The 23,689-nt window shown below is 40.8% G+C and overlaps 2 protein-coding genes across 3 annotated transcripts in view; one reads left to right on the top strand and one right to left on the bottom strand.

Moving 5' to 3' along the window:
* Positions 1-337: 337 nt before the first annotated feature.
* On the top strand, positions 338-21,405 carry impg1b (interphotoreceptor matrix proteoglycan 1b). The gene is made up of 18 exons (XM_084012772.1): positions 338-965; positions 4,818-5,033; positions 6,444-6,610; positions 6,740-6,768; positions 7,010-7,044; positions 7,154-7,200; positions 7,312-7,458; positions 8,569-8,627; positions 8,868-9,061; positions 9,149-9,526; positions 10,807-11,453; positions 11,871-11,960; positions 16,517-16,736; positions 17,572-17,782; positions 19,134-19,319; positions 19,448-19,631; positions 20,259-20,342; positions 20,815-21,405. Exons 1-18 carry the CDS (start codon positions 899-901, stop codon positions 20,896-20,898), a joined length of 3,045 nt encoding a protein of 1,014 aa, XP_083868898.1. The 5' UTR covers positions 338-898; the 3' UTR covers positions 20,899-21,405.
* A 695-nt stretch (positions 21,406-22,100) lies between these two features.
* Positions 22,101-23,689, bottom strand: part of myo6b (myosin VIb) — a 30,689-nt gene continuing 29,100 nt past the window's right edge. For both annotated transcript variants that reach the window (XM_084012770.1, XM_084012771.1), the window contains one exon: positions 22,101-23,306. In XM_084012770.1, the coding sequence (XP_083868896.1) occupies positions 23,107-23,306 (200 nt within the window). In that variant the 3' untranslated portion in view covers positions 22,101-23,106. The remainder of the gene's footprint in view (positions 23,307-23,689) is intronic.

Below are 23,689 nucleotides of genomic sequence, written 5' to 3'. Positions count from 1 at the left end.
AGATTGCTTCATTGGGTCCTCTATCATACAGGTCACAGTACAGATAACAGGGGAGAAGGATCAAACGGTGCATCTCCAACAGCCAACAAACAGAGGAAGGAGCAGGGTTAGCAGTACTCACTGCAACAAAAGAGGCCTGAACTTGGCTGAGAGTAGGAATGAGGCACACAACACAGAACAACACTGCAATCCTGACCTCACATGGCACCCAAAATCGCTGGCCTGAGGCAGGGATTTGCTGTGGGCACCCAGGAAGGAGGAACCTAAACTGAGAGGGGGAAAAGACAATCAGACAGAATCCCGGTATCAACGATTCTTTTGGGGACGACTTGTCGGGAGTCGTTATCTGGTCTACGCTGGTTGGCAGATCCCCAAGTTTGTTCAGCTGACAGATGAGGGTCCAGAAGGTAGCTAACAGGATGAGGCCAGGCGGCCACGTGGCCCCTCGGGGATTACAAGCAGCAAGAAGAAGGTAAAGGGATTAGACGCAAAACGGATCCTGCTTTTTTAACCTTGTCACTGTTGTCACACTGACGCCGTAGAAGGAAACTCCTGAGCCAAAAATTCCATCCGTTCACCATCTCTTGTTCTGCTACCGTTCCTCGCTCCCTCTGCTCAGCCACCCATGCGTCCATCTCGGTTGCCTGCAGGGATCCAACGTCCAAGAACTAACTTTTGTTGAAGAATTGAGCTTCAGCACGGATAAGAGGGGACTGGACAACCTCCGTTTGGCACGTGCTAACAAGCAGAAGACCTTGTCGGCACAGATGGGGAGACCATTGCACACTCGCTAATGGACTCAAGATAAAGAGATTCTGGATTGTATCATGTTGTTGCAACAGTCTCTTTACAAATGACAGCGTTAGTTGGGTTTGAAAACCACATAAATTAGCCCATCATGCTTTTGAAGTCAGGACTATTCTTCACTTTGTGTCTCTTTACCCTCCAAGCAAGTCAAATCCAAGGTAAGAATCCTGTAAGGGAGGTGGGTATTCCTGCTAACTGAGTGGATATGTTTATTTCAATATGATTGGAGAAAGACATGCTCTTTGTTTTCACACAGAAGGTTCCATGTCTAAATCATGTCTAAATCTTTAAGTCTACACTTTTGGCAAGTACACCTCAAGAAAGACTGAACTTGGAAAGTGAAAAAGGTCACCATTGTCATTACTTTGTTTAGTTAATGTCAAGTTATTATTTGCTGTAAAGACCTTCCTGCAGGTCATTCTATTGCATGACAGGAGATTTGAAGGGGAGGCGATGCACTTCAAGGGCAACATGTTTTTCCAGTTAAAATTGTGTGTGATTCTGCAAAAGTATTCTCCACAAACTACAGCCTTTTGGCTCATCCTCAAATCAGATCTTTGATTCTCAGAACACTGTCAAGCAGCCAGGGGGCCACTTTTAAGGTCATGAATATTCACTATGAATTAAACAGGCAGAGATATAATAGGGAAAGATCGCATCATTTCACCAGTCATAGCCAATGCATCCGCACTGGTTGTCTTGTTCAGTGGGATGTACCCGGGTGAGCTCATTATCCTGCAGGAAAACAAAAGCCATTCTGTTTCCAGTGTCGCAGGACGCTAATCTTTTCTGGCTTGTAATTCTGCTGTGAGGCCTTTTTGCGGCTGCACCAGGCATTAGGGCCTTGCTCAAACACTCCCTCCTCTCGCTCGGGCCCTCGTGTCGCTTCATGTGCAAGTCAGGCTTCAAGCTTACTGAATTCCAAAAAAAAAAATCCCATTTAAATGTTGCCTTGCTTGTGTGACTATTAATGGAAATACACGCTTTAGATACATTTCAGGCGCCCCTCTGACTTGCCGAAATGTTTGGAACTGGAACGTTTTTCAGGTGAATGGGTCTGCCTGACAAACGGGGGGGGGATATTTGCCCGACAAAGCTACAGGGTGTAACACCAATGGCCGCACATTCCTTGCATGTTCTTGGTGTGGGGCCAATTTTGGATTTGAGAAAAACAATATTGTTCATTGTAGAGTTTATTTACTTGTAATACAGTGATTAACACATTTTTTTCTGCTTTTCTTACTGTACCACTTATGTCACGCAAAATATCAATGAAAGCCTTGTTTTGCACCTGTTTTTCCAATTCTAATTCCTAAATAATGACTAGTTGCACAGCAGGCATGCACAGACCTACTTGAGCTGCTAGAATTCATAAAGGAGGTGGATGTATTTGTACATGTACATATAATATAATGCAACACCAACAGCTTCTCACCACAACACAGTCATGTCACAACAACATTATGACAGTACAATGTGTGAGAGGCACAACAATGTTTCCATGTTTCAGCATCGAGTTGGTTAATAATACATCGTACAAGGACATGTACCACATACATCACATTTAAATCTAATAACAAACAAACAAACAAATTAGTTTTATACTCTAGTAGTAATCATCAAAATCTGATACCCACAACATAATTTATGTCATTTGTAATGTTAGCGTTGCTATGGCTGAAACCAATGATGTCTTTCATAACTGGTTATTGTCTCAATTATTTTGGGTTAGATTAAAAAATATTATAAGGATCCCATAGCAGAAGGTGATCGTCACACACTTGCTCGACACCCTCTGGACTTCCTGTATTGTTCCTCTGCTTGTGACTAGGTTTCTTTGGCACTATTTAATGGCTGTAAAGGGGATGCGTTATTAATGCAAGAAGATATCCTGTTTTGTTTATCGTCATAAAAATGGGGCATCTGAAAAGCTGCTCTAAGCTCTGTCTGATGCCAATGTAACAGTGATTATATTAATTACACTCGCTCTTTTGATTTTTCTGTTACCTTTATTCTGTTCCATAATCCAGAGGAGGCACCTTTTATTATTTGGGTCCGATGACCTGAAGTCTGTGTTTTGGGGCTAATACATCCTGGCTTATTGTCTTAGAAAGCCCTCTGTGGTTTGCCACTTGGCATCACAATGAGTCCCTTTATTGTAAAATAGCTTTATTCAATGGGGTGACTGTGTATGAAAGTGTTGGCTAGCACACTGGCTTGTGGTGTGGACTTACCTTCCTGTAATACCACGGTGGCTGAGCTTGTTTTCTTTATTAAGGTTAACAGAATTAGGGCAGTTTTCTTCATATGCGCAGCACCTCAGTGCTATTCTTCAAGAAATAGTCCCGTCACTGTTCATGTCTACTATCGCTTCATGTGCCGTGATTGTTAACCACTAAAATCGGCTCCACCTGTACCTCATTTTAATCGCTTTAAGATTTGCTGTGCACGCACACCCTTTTCCAGCTGTAATCCTCATGCGTGCATTTCGGCACATCCACACCTGGATGCTGCCCAGCACACACAGACAGCCACTGAGCAGCTGCAGTGATGCGGCGGGGGGTCAAAACGCCCAAGGGCATTTCAGCAACTGCTCCTTCGGGAGAAGCGAGGGTTGTGCATTTGCTTTCTCTACACATGCACTTTCCAAGAATTGAAAATGACAGCCGTCCAGTCACAAGCCACCTCTTCAAAGCTTCAGGCCCCAGACATCTTTTATACAACAGTGAATTTCAAAAGCTCAAGTAACTCATTGCACCTTAAAGGGATACAACATCACACATACAGAGGACTTCTTTCTGCCGAATGTTCCCAAGATAGACTTACGGCCCCTCTGTGTATAATATACCTTTCACTGCAAAACCAGATGCTGTTCATAGAGGGAAGAGCAAGCAGTATTTAGCTTACAGTAAGACGGCTGGGCAGAGGCCATTGGGTAACTTGTCCAATTGAATACTCCTCAATGGTAGTTGCTGTTAACTGCTTGATCCCTGGATTCACACTTCCAGTGGTTTAGTCTTGTGTCCATAAATATGGGGGACAAGCAAGAGAGAAGAATGTGGTAAGAATTGCAGCAGAGGCCATTTAAATACTGAAAATACATGAAATGGTCACAACTTGTTAACAATGCATTGTGTGTTGGTGGCACGAAAGCAATGCTAATGAAAAGTCAGTGAGGAAACTTGTTCATGGTGGACACACGACAGGCATCCACAGAAAGAGCTAGTATAGTAGTAAACAGTGAGAAAGACTACTTATGGGTGGGTCAAACAAACAGAAGTTTCCTAAACCTAACTAAGCGGTTTTGCTACCTAAACCTGACTGTACATACTTATTTTAAGCCCAATCATGATGTTGTTCCTGAACTCAACTGAGAGGTTTCGTTGACTAAACTAGATTTGTTGACTATATTCACTTTTATGAGACTGGGTTGTTTTACAGTTAAGTGTTCTTTCATTATACCCACAATACCCCTGTCACCACAACCAAGTTCATAAGATAAGCTTTCTGTCAATATTTAAAATGTCTCAAGCCCAATATGATACAATTAAACTGATCTCTGTGTGAAACTGGTGCCTTGTTTGAAAATAACCTTTTGCTTGCTTGGAATTGTGCTTTTACTTTCTTCCATAGAGGCAAAAGCAACATGTCTTAAATATACCCTCGTGATAGATAAGCAAGATATTTGTGTTTGCATGATTTCTATTAAAAATTAATTGAACTGTGAAGCTGTTAATATTGCAGTTGCCAAAGAAACAAACTCCTATCTCCTCATACAACCCATTTGCCTTAATTGAAAGTGTCCCTAACTACAGAGCAGTTAGTACAAGTGCTTTGGCTTTGTGTTGTCACCGATCGGTTGTTACTTAACATAACACATCCACAGAAACGGTTCTGAGGGCGAAATTTCAGCTCCATATCACGAAGCTCTCAAATGTTTTGCTTACTCAAACTTCATGTGCAGAGTACTTGTTTTCTCACTAAACCTTCATCTTCACCTGCTCTTGCAGACCTACATGACCACGGCTTTTCCGGGCTCAGGGATGTGAAGTTCCGACACTTTCTAGAAGCCCCCAGACCGATCGGACACACCACAAATGTCAGAGCAGAGCAGAACGGACGTCGGACAAAGAGGTCGGCACTCCTCACCACGGGGGTCAAAGTGTGTCCCCAGGAGACGATGAAGGCAGTCATCGGCAGCCATCGGGCCTATTACAAGCTCAGAGGTAAACTGTCAGACTTTGAAATGTGTGAGATTCTCCAAATCTTATTAATTGCCATACATACACATAAACAAAGGTTAATGTAGATGTTTAATATTTGTCTCGTTTCAAGCCGGGTGACATTTAAATGATGCCACGTAATGAAGCCGTTTTAGGGATAGACATACTGAAGCACTTGATATAATGAAGTACTATGCAAATATCCTTTGTCCAAGAGAGATGGATTGCAGATGATTTAAGAGGCAGAGATTTCCACCTTGGCTGTTACAATGGAAAAGTAATACAAATTATTCCACAACAGCTGCCGTGGTGTATGATTTTAAAATGAGGCAGATTAATTTGGTGTATTGGAACAATCGCTTCGCTCCAGAAATGAGTTTGTCAGAGAATAAATTTCCCACAGGCATCAAGATATTAGACAATGTGGAGCGTGTTTCCCCCACAGAGGCAGGTAAAACATATTGTAGCTTCAGGGGCTCTTTGTGCTCACAATGTAGTATTCACAAAAAAAAAATTAAAAATGGAGTTTGACATTTACTCAAACAGGCATTCCTACCTTTTTGTGCTGTCCCAATTATATCATGTTAAATGTATTTTGTGATGTCTTGTGATGTATTATTGTGTCACTGTAGACTGTGCCGTGTATTCACGTGTTAAGTTGCACTGAGGGGAACAATAATCTTAATAGCAAAGCAAACTCCTCATATGGACAGATGCCAATATCAGTACCCACAATTAGGGCTGTTCGATTTTGCCCAAAAATAAAATCCCGATTTTCTTCTCTCAAAATCCAATTTTCGATTACGATTGCGATTATTTTGTGAAATGACAAAAGGCAAAGAAATAATTTCAAATATGCTGTTTTTTATTGAACATTTTGCAAATAATTTCCCCATTGGGATTTGAGTGCAAACCCCAAAAATCCCTCAAATGATTAATAGAAAGAACAATTAATGAACTTTTGCCATCTGGCTTCGCTCCATGTTATCTTCTTGTAGACCTCTTGTAAACAAAAAAAAAACAAAAAAACAATCCCTTTGGGATTAAGAGAAAAACCTCACTTTCACATGTATTTTAAGGTGTGTCCATTAAACAAAAATGAATAAATAAAGTGCAGAACTTTAACTTCTTGAAAAATCGATTTAACGATTTTCACGTTTTTAACATCGTCCTAACTAAATAATCGCGATTACGATTTAAAATCGATTAATCGAACAGGCCTACCCACAATTCTCTGATTATGCCATGCTGTCATTTCATTTGTGTCAGTCCTTGTTGCAAATATATGAAATGCCACGCCTAGTCATCCTCCATATGAATGAGTATATTTTTAACATAATGATGTCTTACCATCATACTTCTTTTTCATATTTTCTGTAAAAAAAAAAAAAAAAAGTCATGACATCTGTTCAGTTTGTCAGGAAGCGATATGGGAAGCGTTCCGAATCTTCTTGGACCGAGTCCCAAACTCAGAGGAGTACAGCGCCTGGCTGTACACCTGCCAGCACGAAAACCTCTGCATGGACGACCTGGCCCAGAACTTCAGCAGCTCTCAGGAACATTTGGACATGGTGGCCAGAGTGAGTCCAGCACCACGAACACAGCTGAACTTCCTTCACGGAAGTCCAATTTTTATGGCAGTATGTTCATATTGCGATGCCGTTTTCTTGTAAATCTGTGATGGTTATTATCTTGTTTCTCATCTCCAGAGAGTAGCTGATGAAGCTGGCACTGAAGGGTATGTGCAAACTACCTTCTTATATTGAGTGTTAAATGTGATACACAATGCACTTGCAAAGCAACAATGTTCAGTGGAAAATGGTGAATAATTAGTGTTTTCTGAAAAAAAGGATGTTCGAACCAACTAAACATTTCCCACTCCTTCCAGAAAAAGGAATATTGGTGATATCAGGCAAACAGTGAATATTGCAACAGCAACATCTACCTGAATTTTTTTTAAATATTATTTTGTTTTTCAGAGTTATCGCTACAACCACAGAGTCAGGAAGGGATTGTGAGTTGAACACTAACGCACCAATACTGTTCCCTGAAAGCAATTCAATGACATCGATTCATTTTCAAAATGTCCTAAATTCAACTAGCAAGTTGCTGTTTTGTCGCAGGCACCTGGACACCCCCGCTGATTCTGTTACCCACTGAGGCTGACGTGGTAAGTTAACCCACAAAGTCTCATATATTACTCTTTTAACAATCTAAGCACACAAGCCCAAATCAGCTGTGATCAGTCCAACAACAACACCATTTGGCTTTTCTTTGCCAGAACAAGGAGGAGCCCAACATGATCAAAGAGAACTACGAAGAGTACATCGTGGAGTTCAGGGTCACCATTGTGGATCCGATGTACAGCAGGCTGCTCAGCGACCCGGCGGCGCCGTACAATGACATCACGCGGGAGCTCACAGAAAGGGTGAGAGAGAGCCGAGTGTTAAATTTACAGACGCGGAGCTGTGTTTGAAAAGCTTTTTAAGATCTCACTGAGATTGACGGGTGATGAAACCCTGAAATTCTGTTGGCAAAGAAGCAGATGAGATGTATTTGCATTGCATGCTGTGTCACCAAAGAAAAATCTTCCTCTATCTCTTTTCCCTTGTTCTTATGACAGTGTTGTATCATTATGCAAGATGTCTTCTTGCTTCTCTGGCACTGTACTTAGTGCACATGTCTCCCTGATTGAGTTAACATCTTTAAGGTTGCACCCAAGGGACTTTAGTTAAGACTTCTAAATGACCACAAGCCTGAAATAGTAAGATCTAATCATATAGATTATCTCTGAGTAAGAAAGCATCGACCGAGGCTGTAAACACAGTCCAAGAATCTACTGATCTAAAAGCATTACTATATAATTTATTTTAAATAACTGAATGTTGGCTGTATGAGCTAAACAACGAAACCTCTACAGAAATCAGGTTCAGGTTCAACGTTACCCCTCCCCTCCCCATCCTGCTGTAGTCCTGCTGTAGTCCTGCTGTAGTCTTCAGTATTTCCAACTTTAGCTACCACCTGACCTCCACACCTGTTCCCAATCCCTTAATCAGCTCTCTGGCACATACTTTATGGGTCACTTCTCTTCACTTTCTGCTCGTTATGACCATATGTTTGCATTTTTGGCATGCCTTTCCCCTATTGATACATTTTTGCTGTTTGGATTGACCATATATTGACGGACCCCCTTTTTTTTTTTAATTTCAGGTACAGTAAACCTTCTAATGTAACCTTTCTGTGTTTATGGCCATTACTTGCAATACTGAGCCTTTACAGCAGCAACTAACATTATTGTTTTCATGACTAATTTCTTGATAAATTGTCTATAAAATATTAGAAAAACAATTACAAAAACTCAAATATATTTACTTGTACAACCAAGAAAAGTATTTTTATATCTCCAAAATGTCAACTTTTCAATCTTTCGGTTATTTAATCACTAAACGTAGAGATACATGTTTTTGACTGGATGGCAAACCAAGAGGGAGAAAATGCTCACGTTTCATTCGCACTCTCTTGTTTTCCTTTTCTTCAGATGCTTCGTGTGTTTGAAAAAGTTCCAGGATTCAAAGCGATCCGTGTTCTGGGATTTCGGTGAGTTCAGTTTTATTAAAGGCTTTCTTATGATTTGTAATTCTGTTTTGCGAAATTGATTGATGTTTAACAAAATAACACACAAACATTCACCACTGAAGTGACATTTATGACAATGTTTTATTATGAAACAATAACATCTCCAAAAACATCCTCCTTTGGGATATGACTCATAAATGTCAGACCTCCATTACCAGTGAGGAGATCTGTGATGAGAGTTTCTCCTATTGTGTTGATCAGCTCAGAGGATGTGTCTGTGCGTTACGCCGTGGTCTTTAATGGAGAAACGGAGCTCAATGATGAACCCGAGGCTCTGGAGGCGCCCGAGACTGACGAAGATGTCCATGCTCCTAAACTGAAGCAAATCATCGTAAAGGCCTTAAAACAGGAACCGTCACTACCGCTGGACATACAGACACTGAGTTTTGAGACTGGTGAGCATGATATCACGTTACATTTACTGAATGAAATGATGGGTAAGTGGAATGTTAAAGCTGTATCCATATTTTAACTCTTTTCAGTAACCACTGTGTATTCAGTCGCCGAGCTCGGCATCAACCCGTCGGATGGCGTTGAATCCGTGGTGACGGACAAGCCTCCCATCCAGAGTTTCTTCCCCACTGTGGCAGTGGCAGTCAACTTTCTGGACGCTTCGACAGTCAAACCAGAAACACATACCTTTGTGCCTTTCATCCCAAAAATCCTCCCAGAGAGCGATTCCGCCGTCATCGATGAGACACCGTGGATGTCGTCGGTAGAGGAGGAGTCCACAGAAGATTCTGCCGAGGCGCCCGGTGACATCATGGCCCCGGACACAAATCTGGAAACTATCACAGGGCAGCAAGAGGAAGCAGAGGCAGAAGCGAGAGAGACACCACCAACTGAGCGTGAGGATGGAGGTGAGGCTGAAGAACGGGTGACAGACTTCAAAGTTCAAATGTTTTTCAGGTTAAATGCAGGATGTTTACTTTCAGGAGTGAGGCCTTCAAGAATTCAAAGCTTTATTGAGTAGCAAAACTTTAGATTGAGGTTTGGACTCCATTTAGAGTGATTGACAAAAAGTAGCAGGAGGATGCTTTTATGATCTACGATATATGTAAAAATAACATATTCCCAGGCTAGGAAAGTAAGAAGTAGAAGTACATTTTAATTGTGTTTGAATGGATGATGTCAAAGAAATGACTGAATCATTAAAAGTAATTCGATAAAAGTAGTAAAAACAGAAACGTGTCAAAGTTCTTAATTGGATTGGAGAAGGAAAGAATAGATGACAAACAATTAAGAATGAATCTCAAACCGTGCTTCATTTTATCTAATTACGATTGAACACTTTATTTTATTAGTCTAGCATTGATCCACACCTACTGGGTGGTGAAGAGACACATTATGGAAGATTACTAGCCTCTCTTCTAAAATACACCACAAACCCTAAGAGTACCTTGAACTTAATTTACACTATTGTGAGTGTCACATGGACATTTTTAGACACATTAAAATTACAGAACCCTCAGAACGGACATTAGCAATGGACTGTCCAAATAAAGAGTGACCTATTTTCTCTGTTTTGCTGACACATATCTACACAGAACATTCACCTCTCATAGGAAATGGAAAATGGCAGTACAATTAGACTTGATGGTTTGGTTTTGCGCATGGAGATGCTCCCTGCTGAGCCAATACATCATATTAAAACCCATTAACGAGCAGCGACCTGCTGATGGTCGAGTCATTACAGACTCATGCTGGGCAGCCAAACACCTTTCTAAAAATACTAAATATACCTGGTTTGTCAAGCTGAGTCTGGGCTAAATGCGTAGCAGAGATGCTAGTTGCCTGGCAACCTCACTGTGATGACACACTAGCTGTTTCCCTTCTGCTTCCAGTCTTAATGCTACGTTAGGCTAATAGCCCCAAGCTCTAACTCACAAACATGAGAGTGGTATAAATCTTCTTATCTGAAAAATGTATAAACTCCTAAACTTGTTGTGAAATGATCAAAGCAGTGAGATGTAATAATTCTGGTAGGCTAGGATTTATTGCAAATCCACCCAAATTTAATTCTACAAATAGCATAATATTAAAACACTGATTAGTAGCCTATCCAACAAAGAATGTACATGTCTTTTATACACAAAATAACTCCCTTTGGTCTGAAAACATGTGTGTTTTATTTTACAAGGATCTGAACCAGCAGGCGTCACTGAGGAATATCCAGTGCAACAGAACGTTGAGCTTCCCATAGCAACTCCAAGCATCCAACCAGAAGAAGTCATTACCGATACACCTGTTGAGGGTAACGTGGACCTGCCAGAGTCTACAGATCCCACGCTTACTGAGATACCTGTGATGGAAGCAGCGCCAGTCTCAACACCATCATCTCAGGATGTCTTCCAAGGCCTTGAACCAGAAACAGACGTGCAGTCCTTGCCATCCCCCGCAGTGAGTGGCGAAGCCCCCGAGGACAGAGACGAGACCAGCGGAGGGCAGAGTGCGGCCACCCCGGTCTCAACAGACCCGCCGCTTGAGAATCCAAACATTCAAGGCGATGTAGGGTCGATTCCGAATGGGATGGAGGCGGAAGCGACCAAGCCTTTGGAAGAAGAGAGCGGTAGCGGATTCCCCTCTGAGTCCGATGAACGCCCGTATGAATCCACGGCTGCACCGGCTATGAGAAAAGCCAGCACGCCTGTGATGACCGCAGTGGATAAGGGCAAAGAGTTAGTGGTTTTTTTTAGCTTGAGGGTCACTAACATGATGTTTTCTGATGACCTGTTCAACAAGAGCTCCCCAGAGTATAAATCCCTGGAGAATACCTTTCTCGAGCTGGTAGGTACACAAGCTTTTGTGCTGGATATCATGCTTGTGCATGCTTCATTCTCATATTTTTTGCTTTCGTAGCCCAAGCTGAACTGTGTGATGAAATGACATGTTTATACTGTAAACGTTTAATTTTTAGGTAATATTTTAGGTTTTTTGGAGTAGAATAGCCCCAAGTTGATGCTTAATCTAAATCTTGTTATGAGGATGCAATTATCCTCACAGTTTTACATTCTGAAATGAACAGTAAATTATCAAATATATATTTTTTCTTCAACTAATTTTTACTTTTTTATTAAAGTGTTAAAGCATGATAAGGCTTCAACTAAGCGCCAAATTCTTGATCAAATCTGCAGTATGCTAATGCTTTAATTTCAGAGGAGCCATTGTGTCATTAGTATAAAGAAATGATTCTGTTTCACTCAGACACAGCACTCTGGGTCCAGACACTCGCCAAACCCTGGAGCTTCCAGTAAATCTGGGCCTGGGAGACAGAAGACTTTAGCTTCCATACCGGTATTTTTTTTTCCATATTGGAACTACTTCTCCAATGCCTCAGAGAGAACATGACCTTTCTATTTCTTAACTAACCTTTTCAAAAATGCAGTATCGTATCTAACAATCTGAAAGCACCTAACATTTCTGAAGTACTCTGCTTTTAGTTTTCAGCATTGCTTCTGTCTTTACATTACCCATTAGACCTTCGTGCTGCAGCTGCTCACGTCTATTGTTTTTTTTTTGTAATTCTGGTTCTGATGTTGGAAAGCTTGTGTTTGCCTTACTTTGTTTGAATTGTGTGAAAGATTGGGCTTTTAGGGACTGTTTAGATTCTGTTTGACTCACATTTATTTATAGACCCATTATCTATCAGTTTTGGGACCACAAGCTTGTGTTTATCTGTGTAAGTCTAGTCAGGCTCGTTAGTTTCTCAGCAGCAAAATCCAGAGTTTATTTTTGTACATTTGTCGCTCATATGTGTGTTGTTTCATTGATCAGTGTTTCTTGCATGTTTTAAAGCCTTAAAGATACATTTGCAGAGCAAATAAATGAATTAATGTGAAGCAGAATGATGTGATAATAGGCTTAGTGAACCTGTACAGGAAGGTCAGGCAATGCTAAAACTGCATTGCTCTACATGGTGGAGAGCAAACGAGTCCAGAACCATGACACCTGGGTCTGCCTTAGTCATTGTAGGACTCAGAGGTTTGTGACTTGTGGTAAGAAGCTTTAAGTAATTCTGATCACTTCCAGCAACGCACACATTGTGCTATTAATGGTTCCAATCTGCTTAGTGCGACATCAGGCAGATTACATCTGTATGCATGTTGCAGCAGTAGTATAACAGTGTTGGTTATCTGGTCATATAGACATACTATTTGTATGTTTTTCTATAGGCAGACAATCAAATAAAATAGATCACAGATTGGTTGAGGCCACTTTGTTTTGGAGCATTTGTGGGGAAATAAAGTGTGGAATGTTCCCTTTTTTCCATTTGGTACATTGCTCTATTTCCTCTAAATAGGAGTTTTAAATTAGCATTAGCTGCTGGGAAGCCGGTGGGGGCTTTGTCTGTTAAAACCTGAACCTTATTCTGGTATATCAACACAAGAAGCGTCTTGACATCCCCTTTGATTTCAAGGCTTAACCCGGAGGTTGACGGAGAAGAAATATTTTTAGGCCTGTGCCGTGTGTTATGTAAAGGCCTCGGCCTCAAGCCGAGGAGGTGTATCGATACAAATTGGATTGTGTGTTAGCTGCAATGCCAAAGGAATAGAGGGGAATGTGAGCTGCTACAGGTGGGATTGGTTCTCTGTTTCCTTGATGATACAGCCTATGGGTTAAGATAAATAGTTAATAATGTGCTATATTTTGATCATTTGTCAACTTTTCACTTATTTGTTGCAGAAAGATTGTGAAAAGGTAATGAGTCATTTTATGAATTTGATTTTGTATTCTGAAACAGATTAAGTTTTACGTTTCCAACGGGCGGCAATGCCTGGGTCTGAACACCTGCATTCTTTCTAATAGCCGCCATGGGGAGAGTCTTCTTGTTTTTATTTCAGTTAACTTTATAAACAGGACCTTATGGTCTTAATGGCTATTGTATAAGTCTTCTCCAATAAAGCATGATGTCTATTTTGTAAATAATGGACACATTTAGGGCGTGGCTAAGTTGCGATTGACAGGTCGAATTTTGGAGTCTTACATTTTCGTCTTACATCTTTAACCCTTTCACAGTGCGTTTTCAGTCTGTGGAAGTTAATTGTAACCGTTTTGGTCGACTAAAAATGTCTTATTTAGTGTCCGGTTGGACTTAGCTCCACCCTCTTGTGTCACTTCTGGTTGCAAAAAGCCAAAAACCAAGATGGCTGAAACCAATATCCCGAAGTGTAGGTGGAGGAATAGGTGATGTCACAATGACTTCTTATATACAGTCTATGGTTTGCAATTACTTTTCATGGCTTATATAGTAGTAATCAGTGTCTGCACTGGATCAGGGAATACTATATGAAGTAGTAGGGATACGTAGACAGAAATGACATACAAGTCCTAAATACTGAAAATAACACTCCATCTCCAATTCTTCAATGGTTGCCCAAACCGTGGTTACTGCACCTTTCCTCATTAATCAAATTTATTTAGTTTCCCGGTCAGACATTTGAAGTGGTAAGTATTTACCGTATACTATCTAATATTCTCACCATCCCACTAGGAATAGTCAACATATCTTCCTTTAAATGGGCTATTAAGGCAGACGAGGGACGACTTTAAACAAATACACTGTTGTCTATAAAGTTGGAATATTTTGTTTTCAGACGCAATCCTCTGTTTATTCCTATTTAAATGCGTCAGTAATTATGTGGCCCAATTACCAAGGTGGAATTAATTAATGCATAACACTATAAAAGACAAGACATTTGCAAATTATTCCAACTTTATGGGTGACCCTGTATTTCAAACCAGTCTGAGCTGGCATATAAATCACTGAAAAGTAGCAGGAAGTAATATCAAATAATATATATTCTGCAGCCCATTTAAATGGACATAATGTAATGTTTTGCTGGATATTGAACCCCATTTGTCATACTGTACGTTCACTGTCTCATATGTATACATATATGAACCATTAGCCTACAGTGGCTTGCAATTTCCCCTTTTTTGCCTTTGCCTCCATTACTCCTGTACCTACTGGTTTGTAAAGCAACCAATAAAAAATCGGACATGGAGGGTTGAATGACTGTATTTGCTACCATAAATCTTTTGAATAAACGTGTGAGAGAAGGGATGTTTGATCAGGTTTCCCCAAACAAGAACCAGTAGATACATGTGTAACCTCAGAGAAGCGTATGTGATCGTGTCAAAGACGCGATCACTGTGTGTTTGTGGCTGTGTGTTTGTGTCATGCTGTCTCCAGTATGTTGCTCCTTAGTCCACAATACAGACCGCACTGAGGTTTGTTGTCAGAGAACGCGGCTTTGACCTTGAGTGGGAGGCGACGGAGCTAACTCTACAGATTGCTATCTAATCTACAGTGTACATTACACTTGACATTTTGCATTGAGACAAATGGATGAACAAACGGCAAGCTGTGTTGTCCAGCTGTACTGCAGACTGTTGCCCATTTGGTCGGGACGTCGGGCCCCTTGTACTTGCTCGGAGACTATTAGCTATAGGGAGCTAGCCCCCCAGTAAACTGACTGCCAGTGATAAGTGAAGTAACCCGATCAGAACAGAGCTCCTTAAGGCCTCTTATCTCCCGCTCGACAGCCAGGCCAGCCCGAGCATCGTAATCTCTCCCTCTCACAGCGCCGCGGTTTGATGTTTGCCCCGTCTGTGGCCAACGTGAAGTGGCTGGAAGGAGAGCGCTTTAGATCGATGAACATTGATGCAGGGCCATTACTTTAGCTGGTTGCCCCCCCACACACCTAAAAATCCCCACCGTCATCAGTCTGTGTCCATAGTCTTAAGATTGGTTTCTCACTTATCTGAGCTAAAAGCCTGTGAGACGATTTTTCAATTCAACAATGGGGAAGGAGTTCAAATGTGACTGCATAGGTTTGATTTGACTGTATAGATGTTTTTCATTTAAAACCAGGAGTTGGTGATGCATTCATGCTGTTTAAATAATTCTGTGCATTTTTGGCATTAATTTAATACATTTGATTTACGATTTAAGTGATTTATGGCAGTTTTTGTTACTCTGAGTAACATATTATATTACTAATGTCTATATATTTTGTTTTGCTGACATAATCTCTTTATTTATGTAGTATAACAAATTCAGTAATGAAGATGTTGGTTTGATTACAGGAAACGGGAAGTTGGAAGTGATTAAATCACATGCTAGCCTGTAGCTTCTGACGTGACACTGAAGTTTGGCTCATATATTCTCCATGTCGACTATGTAGGGCAGCGTACGTGGGGATAATGCAGAGATACTTGACCTGACTGTACTGTTAGGCACTTAAAATAAAAAGCCTTCGCTAAACATGATGTATTATAGATTGATTCTCTGCACCGACTAGAAATAGTACATCCTGTGTTCTCATACCGATGCTTATAAACCTATCACTAATTCTGTTCTGCATCTAATTACACAGTCGGCGCAGAAATGGCAGGATTTCATGCTTGCATCAAAATTTAATTATGAACTATTCATAGCACTCGCACTGTAAAATGTGACCTGAATAATTCAGAATCAGCCGTTCTACGACAACCTCAGTCCTGTCGTTGTGGAAATAAAGCCACAGGTAAATGTGGTCTCTGCTGCCCTGGGCGGATCGTTACAGACACTTGACACGAACAGGGCACGCATGAGTCTGACATCGTTTCATTAACCTAAATATCCAAGTGGGGCTCTTTGACCATGTTGGGTTTGAAAATGATTCCCACTTTACCCTCAAAGATGAAATCAATGTTTGCTTTCCAGGAACATTATTTTCACTCACTGATCACTAACTGCACAGAAAACTAATCTTTTACATTTAATGAAATTCAGCACATCCTAGAGAATAGTTGAGAAAGATTTTCGATAATATATAATAATTTGCTTTCCTCTTTCTCCCTCGCAGCTGTTGCCTTATCTACAATCCAATTTGACTGGATTCAAGCAGCTGAAAATTCTCAACTTCAGGAACGGCAGCGTCGTGGTGAACAGCAAGATGAAACTGGACAAGCCGGTACCGTATAACGTCACGGAGGCCGTCCACTGCGTGCTGGAGGACTTCTGCAGCGCAGCGTCCAAACGGCTCGACATTGAGATTGACAGCCGCTCCTTGGAAGTGGAACCAGGTGACATGTCCTCGCCTATATGCAGTAAATTCCCTGTTTTTTCTCAGGCATTGCAGGAGTACGATGGCTTATTAGGGCCACTGTGGGAAAAAGAAAAAAAAAAACGGCGCCGAGAGAGGGGGCAATATTCAGAGAAAAGAAACGTTGCAAATTTGCGAGTTTGTAAAGTTGTTTAAACTTGTTTATATCAGCTATGTACCGATATAAACAAGTTATTTATAAAGTGTCAAATCTGACACTTTATAAATCTATATAGCCGATATAACAAGTTGCTTGGTTCCGCTAACACCAGATGTTTGCCGTCGCTAAGACAACAAGTGAAAGCTCCCGCTAACATCTTAGCCCAACCGCCGGATCAATAAACACCCACAAGATGACAATTTGGCCCATATAAATAAAACCAACAATAACCATCAACAGCCATCACCCTAAAGACCTTAACGACCTTAACTGACCGTAACAAGGCGTTGTCACGCGTTGTGATGTATTAATTTGAAAAATACGTGCGTACAATCAATGGGACGTTAGCTTGCATAAATGCCTGTCGTTAGCATCTTAATAAACTGGCAAATCTGACACTTTACAAACTCGTAAATTTGCCACTTTTTTTTCTCCGAATATGGCCCACCTCTCTCGTTACAAGGTCAGAGAGCCTGTCCATAACTCCCCACTCCGCAGTGTAAATGTGATTTGCTTGGAAGAGTTCATGGCTCTACGTCACCTCATTAACCACACCTTGTTGAAACTACCATCACTGGCATCAGGCAAATCCTTGTTCCTCCAGGTAGACAGTGCGGTAATGTTAATGTTCCCTCTCTTCTCTTGTTGGTCTCAGCCGACCAAGCGGACCCCTGTAAGTTCCTGGCCTGCAACGAGTTTTCGCGCTGCGTCGTGAACAGTTGGACTGAAGAGGCAGAGTGTCTGTGCGATCCGGGCTACAGCACCGTGGACGGCCTGCCGTGTCAGAGCGCCTGCACTTTGCAGCCGGACTACTGCGAGAACGGAGGCCTGTGTGAGATAATCCCAGGGCATGGAGCCACCTGCAGGTACACAAAAGCTGACGAATGTAAGGAAACACAAACGGCCGGTGCCCTCGGCTTGTCTTTGCATTTTAACCCGAGAATGAAAGTCTTTATAAATGACTTGGACTCAAAGGGCATTCAAGATTTGAGACACATTTGCTTTCTCACAATCAGAAGATGAATTTAGAGCAAATATCAACGCTGTGGGGAGGATAAGTTTCTCACAATTATTATTTCTGTTCAGCAGCCAGATCATAAATCTTGGATGTCTGACCTTTTATGAATACACCAAGAATTAAACAGCGAGAGAAAGAATTTTCTTTTAAAGTCACGACGAAAGAGAATCTCACTTCCCTAGTTTGATAGAATCATGCTGAAACAGGATGCTGCAGTAAGACTTAAAGGAAAAGTTCGGAATTTTGGACATAGGTCCTCATTTCCAACTTACCCGAGGTGATATAGGTCGGTGGAGACCGTTTTCAGCACAATTGGTCCAGTCCTTATATTTGCACAAGTCACCGTTGCTAACTGGTGTTGAGCTAGCGCACGTCAACGGTAACATCCAGCCTGTCACTAAAAACAGCTTTAACTGCTCCGCAGAACACCCGAGACAAATGTATTATAACGTCGGACTATCGATGTACATGTCAGTGTTGGTAGAATAATTTAAAAAATGTTTTTAACGCTGCTACGAGTACTAGCTGTCACGACTGTAGGGCGCTTAGGTTTCGTTTTTACGCACTACTACTAACACGCAAAGTAAAATTCCGCTGCTGCTGAGAAACTAGTCCCTCAAAATGTTTTATCATTGAAAATGCAAGGTTGGTTTAATTTCTAAAATGATTCTACCAACACTGACATGTACATCGATAGTCCGACGTTATAATACATTTGTCTCGGGTGTTCTGCGGAGCAGTTAAAGCTGTTTTTAGAGACAGGCTGGATGTTACCGTTGACGTGCGCTAGCTCAACACCAGTTAGCAACGGTGACTTGTGCAAATATAAGGACTGGACCAATTGTGCTGAAAACGGTCTCCACCGACCTATATCACCTCGGGTAAGTTGGAAATGAGGACCTATGTCCAAAATTCCGAACTTTTCCTTTAATGCAGGGATCATGCAATTATTCAATTAGAGACGTGGTTTCTTTTTGTCGTCTGAAGAAAAAAATTGGATTATTAACTTTAATTTAATTAACTTTTAACAACTTTTTAATTGCATGATGTATTTATTAAAGTGACACTATTTTCCAGCTGGTAAAAGTAATTATGTACATTTTTTGGCATTCCTTCTGTGCCTTGCAATTAAAGTGAAAAGGTTGTGTTTGCAGGGCAATTCTCTCTATTGTGTATAAATGTAATCTCATCCCTTTTAGATGCCCTGTAGGCAAATACTGGCACTACCACGGAAAGCACTGCAACGAGCTGGTGTCGATGCCGATAGACCCTCCGTTAATCATAACCTGCCTCGTGGGAAGCCTCTGCTTTGTTTGTGCCATCATAGGCATCTTGATGTTCATTAACAAGAAATGTATAAAGACCAGAAAGGCCATAACTTTGGTGTAAGTACAAGCCCCTTTTTATTCGTCACATTTCTAACCCTTTTTTTTTATTTCAGGGCATTGCTTTTACAGTGATTTTGTGTTTTGTGCATTGTTTGTTCACCACCTCATCTCCTTTGACGTTGTAGGCAGACCCTTGCTCCCTATGCCTTTGAGAACACTTTGAGGGTGAACCCCGTATTCGAGAACGATGACGGTGTCTTAACTCAAGTGTCCACATTGCCATATCCGTCAAGTTCCGCTTCGTCCCAATCGCAACAGTCTGAACAAGAGCAGTTTGCCTCAATTGAAAACATACATCTGAGTATTGAGGTACACCGTGCCGTATGTGCTAAAACTACTAACCTCAAACCCATCCACAAATCAATCCATCCATTGTCTACTGCTTATCCTGTATTCAGGGTCGCGGGGGGCTGGAGCCGATCCCAGCTATCATTGGGCGAAGGCACTAACCTCAAACCTTCAAAGTAATATAAACTAATATGCTCTAAAATACTCTCTGCAAATAATCGGCTTGTTTTTCCTTCTTCTCGACGTCCGCACGCTTCATCTTTGCTTCGCATCTAACTTTTAATTCACCATCAAAGTGGACCAACTGTCTGGTGCATTTCGTAGTTTTCCTTAAACACGGCTCAGTGTGGCTTTAATGGTAATTAACTGGACTTCAGTAGTTGCTTAAAGGCCTTGATCCACAGATTTTTCAAAATCACTTTTAAGTTCACATCTTTGAAGATGCTCTGTGCCGAATCCAACAAAGGTGTATAGCATTTACACTGAACTCTGCTGTAGCAGCCGTAGTTATAACCTTCTGTGGTAGAATTGTCTTTCTTGCAGATCCTTATAATGGTTATGTTGCCTGCTTTTTGTTCATATCGCCTCTGGCTCTATGATATATTAATGAAGCACACTGTAAAAACCATCTACTCTCTGTCTCTGCAGATCCCCAGACAACTCTACACAACAAGATCCGAAAAGTTAGTCTCGGAAATGGTGGACTTCCATCATTGTATACCACACAACGAGGTGAGGACCGATGGATCAAATCCCAAAATATCCTGTCAGAAAAGTTCAAGGGAGAAAAAGTTGCTATCACAAAACATGCTCAGAAAATAGGACTAAAATATATATTTGAATACCTCATGCTTTTAACATTCAATATGCATTTGAAGTGTTGTACAATAACCTTTGCATCACATATTTTACAGCTCTATGATGCATACAAAGGTAAACACCTGTGTGTGACAGCCTTGATGATTTTTCACTTACAAACCAAATCATTGTGGAGCATTTAAACAATAGCTATACCATGATTACGAGGAAAGTGATCAAATATTAAGCTTGAAATGATTTCCATATTTGGGTTGATCAGTGATTCTCCAATGAAAAGTAGTCCCGTTCTTGAGTTTAAGTAAATATTTGATTGATTTATACGAAGGAAATATCTGCGTGCAGCCGAAATAAGCAGTTTCTTCCTTCCCCCTCTTGTCCCTTCTAGACGTGGAGGCCGCCAAATGAATACAGAACATGCTGTCATTTACGGGCGCCAGATAACGAATGTTTTGAAGTAACAGTTCTTTGATGAGACTGCGTTCGCCGGAGGAGCTGTCCGACTACGCTGAGACACGTGGTAGCAAAGACTGACGTTGCTGTTTAACTGTATATGGGATGCTGTGGTACGTTAGACGCGTCAAAAGGTGTTAAAGGTGTTGAGATGAATTGTTCATAGTGATCAGTGTCTTGTTAGACGGAGAGCTATGGATATTAAAGTGAAACCTAATATTTATTCTATATATTGAATGGTAGGAACATTTCCTGTATACCCTTGGCAAAGGTTGTTCTTTCCTCACAATGAGGTATTTATTATTTTACAAGCCGATACACATGGTGGTATCTTGAGTTTAGACTTTAAACGCCATACTTTACCATTGTTGTGTCCCAAAAAGAGAATGAATGTATAAGCTGTTGACTTGGATCATGACATATTGTTTATAGAAATGTATGTAAGCAGTTGAGCTGTATTTATCAGTCTGTCCGATTCAAAACAACTCTTCCAACTAATCGTTTGTGTTTTGAGATTTGGATTTTTTTTTTTACACACACATTTTGCATTAAAAAGCAAGAAATAAAAATGTTTTTTGCATAAAAAGATGTTTTGTTTTGTTGGTTTTTGACAGCTCAAAGATGTCTAACTGCAGTCAGTTGTATGGTGGCCCTGAGAGCTCAGCTCACAGCAGATTAAGAAAAACATTTTCCACAGCATTTACCTATCATTCAACAACTTAACGACACACAGTGAAAAATACTTTATGTAGGCCTAATAACCAAGGTTGGAAATTAAATTAGTACGACAGCGTATTTAGGGCCACTGTAGGGAAAAAAAGAGAGAAAACGGAGCCTAGAGAGGCGGCAATATTCCAAGAAAAAAATCTCACATTTGCAAGTTTATAAAGTCACAGATTTGCTACTTTATTACGATGCTAACAAACGGCATTTATGCTAGCTAACTTCCCATGAATGTATGCATTTTTTTATTTTTTATTTATACGCCTCATTAAGGTCTTTAGGGAGATGGCTGTTGATGGTTATTGTTGGTTTCATTTTTATGAACCAAATTGTCATCTTATGGGTATTTATTGATCGGGCGGTTGTGCTAAGATGCTAGCGGTAGCTTTCACTTGTCATAGAGGAAGTAAACAAGTTGCTTGACTTGAATTAACCCTCATGAGTTGGTAATCTATCGTAACTTAGTAAGAAAAAAAGAAAAGTCATCAGGAACACGGGGTCATGCATTTATTTTCTACAGCATTCCAGCGCAAAAGGCCAAGATACAAGCACATCTGATTTGGAAAGTGAATAATTAGTTACAGTCGGCTGCTGTATCCTTCAGTGAACCTACGGTAAATAAAGGGATAGCGTGATTGTCTGATCCCGAGCTAACCAACACAGGAGTCAAGTAATCAGCTTAATAAAATATAACATGAGCACACACACACAAACACACACAATTAGCATTATTGTCTGTAAAACAACCCCAAAGCAACAAAACTGCAAACCTGAAAACTACTTGCGTAACAAATGAACAACAATACAAAAACAAGTTGTGTATACAGCAGGCAAATAATAGATGGATTACAAGAAGAAAGATGGTAATACATCCAGCAGCTTTCTTAAAAAATAGATCTTACGACCATATGGAATTGTTATATTGTGTGCAGTTGTGAAAAACTTTTGCCATTAAATGGTCGTCCCATTTTTTTCTTCACGCGTCAAACCTTTTTATGGATGACTGAAATATAATAACTTGTATTCTACTTAAATACAGTATAACAATAAGGAAAGCATTAATATGCAGAGAATAAAGCATGACTTGAAAGACACTATATTAAAAGCAAGTTTTTTCGAAACATCTAATTTATTGTCCCTATTGCAGACCGTCAAGGTTTCAGGTTAATATCTAATATGTTAATTAAGACTTCCTGGGTGTAGTGCAGAGATATTGCAGTTTAAGGCCTCACAGTGGGATATTCCATTCAAGCTTAAAGATTGAACTAACTAAACCAATAAGGTGTTACACTGCAAAATAAAATATGTTAAAAAAAAACTAAAAAAAAAAGAGCATCCAGTTATTTTAAAAGGAGATGAAACACTGAATGCCTATCAATCGTATAAGAAGCATCTTTCTTCGTGGTTACTTCAAACAGCAGGTACACCCTCAAATGCGCTTGTTTGCGTTTGTGAGTCTGTGTGTCAGCGTCATGTTGCTGGATGCTCATCTCGCTGCCGCGGGTCACTTGAGGAGACTCTGCAGCATGGCAGTGGCGTACGTGGGCCGGGCCTGCTTGTTCTCAATGGCCTTCTTGAGGTACTGAATCCCATCGCAGCGTTCCCAGAACTCTTCGAACTGCCGGGGCAGGACCTCCGCCCCCCTCTTCCTGGTCAGACCCGTCTCCTCCAGGCTCAGCTCGCACATCTCCATGTCGTCTTTTCCTGAGTGGCGGACGGACAAGGACAGACATTTACTGAAAGGATGTTCTTAAGATACATGTACTTATCTTCAGCCAGTCGTCTGTGTGCAGTACATTTACTCACCGAACTTCTGTACATAAAGAGACCATTAAGACCTAAACCATTTGTATGATTTAAAAAACCCCCAGATAATTTCCTCTTTTCTGACATTGTATGGACTAAACCCGCAGGGCTCTGGGATTGGGAAGCCTAATAAGATAATAAAGAGATATGTTATTCCTTGGAAATCTCAGCTCTTCAAAAATCCTTAAAAAATCCCAACTCTACTACACCCATGACCTGAGGTGAGGTCATGAGTAAATATAATATATAAATAATAATATCATTTGAAGGGGTCACAAGTT

Source organism: Eutrigla gurnardus, assembly GCF_963514095.1.
Source record: "Eutrigla gurnardus genome assembly, chromosome: 7".
NCBI lineage: Eukaryota > Metazoa > Chordata > Actinopteri > Perciformes > Triglidae > Eutrigla > Eutrigla gurnardus.
Note: the sequence above shows the minus strand (reverse complement) of the source record. Positions and strands in the feature narration are given on the sequence as shown.

Excerpts from the sequence above, each read along its gene's own strand:
- impg1b (XM_084012772.1), top strand. The coding sequence starts at position 899 with ATGCTTTTGAAGTCAGGACTATTCTTCACTTTGTGTCTCTTTACCCTC. Across the intron at positions 9,527-10,806 it reads AACTGAGCGTGAGGATGGAG|GATCTGAACCAGCAGGCGTC; the intron begins GTGAGGCTGAAG and ends TTATTTTACAAG. Across the intron at positions 17,783-19,133 it reads GGGCATGGAGCCACCTGCAG|ATGCCCTGTAGGCAAATACT; the intron begins GTACACAAAAGC and ends CATCCCTTTTAG.